The sequence below is a fragment of the Cupressus sempervirens genome, chromosome 7, assembly GCF_028749045.1.
Source record: "Cupressus sempervirens isolate cs-2001-9-10 chromosome 7, ASM2874904v1, whole genome shotgun sequence".
NCBI lineage: Eukaryota > Viridiplantae > Streptophyta > Pinopsida > Cupressales > Cupressaceae > Cupressus > Cupressus sempervirens.
In genome coordinates this window covers 820,546,827-820,549,247 of record NC_143124.1, presented here as the reverse complement: position 1 = coordinate 820,549,247, position 2,421 = coordinate 820,546,827, and the positions used below count along the sequence as shown (strand labels likewise).

Sequence of the window (2,421 nt, the reverse complement as noted above, 5' to 3'; positions counted from 1 at the left end):
TTTAATAATTTTAAACGGACATTCTCCTACTGCCTGAAATACAGACAACTCTGATATAAATGTCATAATTATATATAATATATAATTATAATCATAAATTAAATAAATATTAGCCAATCACAAATGTTTGATGTTTAATTAATTAATTCATACCGACCAAAAAAGTTAAAAGAAGAAAATTGCTCTCTTCGAAATTCTCTCAGCTTTTTGACTCGCGACGACTTAAAAATTTTATTTCCAAGAATTTCCAATACAAACGAAAAGCGTTAAAGACTTTCTACACTGAGAAAAGCCTTTATCGATTTTATTCACACATTGTCGTGAATAATTCTGAAAGGTACAATATTCTCTTACAGCAAAATATGACACTGAAATACAGACAACTCTGATACATTTTGATCCCCACAGAACACCCTCTAATACTATGTGCAATTGTACCTGATTACATATATGATGCCGCGGAACAATTTGTAAGTTAAGAAATGCAGGCGATAACCAATGAAAACAATGGCAGAGAAAAGAATGGAGGGGAGATAATGAGGGCCAATAAAACAAGAACAGAGAGGAGAGATGAAAGTCCCTGCCGCTTGGAGACCTCCCAGAGCAACCATGGTGATCAGCAGTTGCTTGCTTCTCTCTTGGCATTTCCCGTCACAGGCATCAATGTCCACATTTGAAGGAAAATAAGCTTCTTGGCAGATTTCTTTAGTCATCCAGTAACACAAAAACCCCTCAACAAGAAGTCGCAGAATGATAGCGACATAGTGAATATTTCCCAAATCCTCTGGTACATCAAACAGAGAGCGCTTTCCACAATCGAATCTATGAATGGCCTCTGCAAGGAGATCCACCACAAATATAGAAGCGAAAATCCAGTACGCTTTCTCCGGCATCAGACTGCCCAAAGTTCCCCCCAATACAATTGCCCCCGTTACACTAATCATTGCATTTATCACAGATGGAGTCAAGAAATTTGCAGCATTCCATTTCTGATCCTCTGTAATATTATTACTACTTGTAATGATCTCATTTGCGCCCTGTTGGGCAGGGGCACCCATTAAGCTGCACAATTCCTCTCGTAATATTAAGATGGGGGTAAAACCTTCGAACAGAATAATGGAGAGGGAAACAAACAAGAGTATTTTTGTTTCCCTCTGTGTGATGTCCTGGTTATATAAAAGCAGGGTAACGAGAGCAATGCTCATGCCTACCTTCACAAACACCACCCCTGCCCTGCCATGATCAGAGGCTCGATATAACTTCTTATTCTCTTGTGTTTGATCTGTTCCTTGAGGGGAACTTTCAATCCAGGTCCAGTAAGGTCGTATGGAGTAGAAAATGACGGCCTCTGTCATAAGTATACTCCAACACAGCCAAAATACAGGAGTAGATAGCAACATTCCGTAGCTTCCAAGTGTAAGAGCTACAACGCCCCAGTTGAATGCAGAAGCCAAATCAGTGAATCCCCTGATGTACTGCACGAAATGATCATTTCCCTCTGGCGTAGCTGAATTCAAAGATTTGCATATATAATTAAGAACAGGGTAAATCCAAAATCAGAAATTAAAAAAAAAAATAAAAATTGTTGTGATATTGTTATCAAGATTTAAATGTGTAGTTTTTAAGTCATATTCATTGACTCATGTAGTGATTCATACATAAATCCATTTCTCATGAGAATAAATGGAACACTTAGCACTCATTGGATTCAGGTGATGTTCACAGAGGTGAAGCACTGGGACTTCCGGGGAGGTTACACATCCCAGTACTACTCCAGCTCGAATGTGCTTAACTATAGAGTTCCCTCCATGATTAAACCCACTCTGCTTGCAACCCCATTTACAAAACCTTCACCAAATATTATGCCTTTATGAACCATTCATTAGAAAGCCTCTATATCATTCATTATAAAGCCCCTATATGTACATACTTTGTTGCAAAATTAGAAATAAAGTCCATTTAACTCACCTATTGAAGGATCAGTTGAACGAGATCTGTTTTCTCCTATTCTTACACGGTGCTCCTCGGGGACTGGTCTCACAGTAGATTGCCTCGGCATTCTCCCAGCTTCCTTCATATTTACTCTGACAAGAGTTTCAGTTGTAAAGCTACCAAGATTTTCAGGTCTGCTTTGAGAAAATAAATGTTCCTCTTGATTTATAGGGATAGTCGAGAAAAAATGGGAATTTTAATTAATGAGAATGAAAAATATGTGGGAGAAGAAGGAAAGGTCTGGAAGCAAAGGGGGGCATTGCCAGGCAGCAACGAACTTAACTTGCTGAGAACGTTATTTCCACTCTTCTATGAAATTGATTACAACTTTCTGTGAAGTTGCATTATGACAGGTAATTTCATTGAAGGTTGGAATTCCGCGGGAACAGTGACCGTACAGAAAGAATTGGGTTGGACTAAATGTGAATG

At 38.5% G+C, this 2,421-nt stretch overlaps 1 protein-coding gene across 1 annotated transcript; it reads right to left on the bottom strand.

The window, feature by feature from the left end:
* Positions 1–204: 204 nt before the first annotated feature.
* LOC149549916 (uncharacterized) lies at positions 205–2,128 on the bottom strand. The gene is made up of 2 exons (XM_089794980.1): positions 1,969–2,128; positions 205–1,507 (listed from the first exon to the last, which is right to left on the bottom strand). Exons 1-2 carry the CDS (start codon positions 2,075–2,077, stop codon positions 423–425), a joined length of 1,194 nt encoding a protein of 397 aa, XP_089651106.1. The 5' UTR covers positions 2,078–2,128; the 3' UTR covers positions 205–422.
* Between the last annotated feature and the right edge of the window lie 293 nt (positions 2,129–2,421).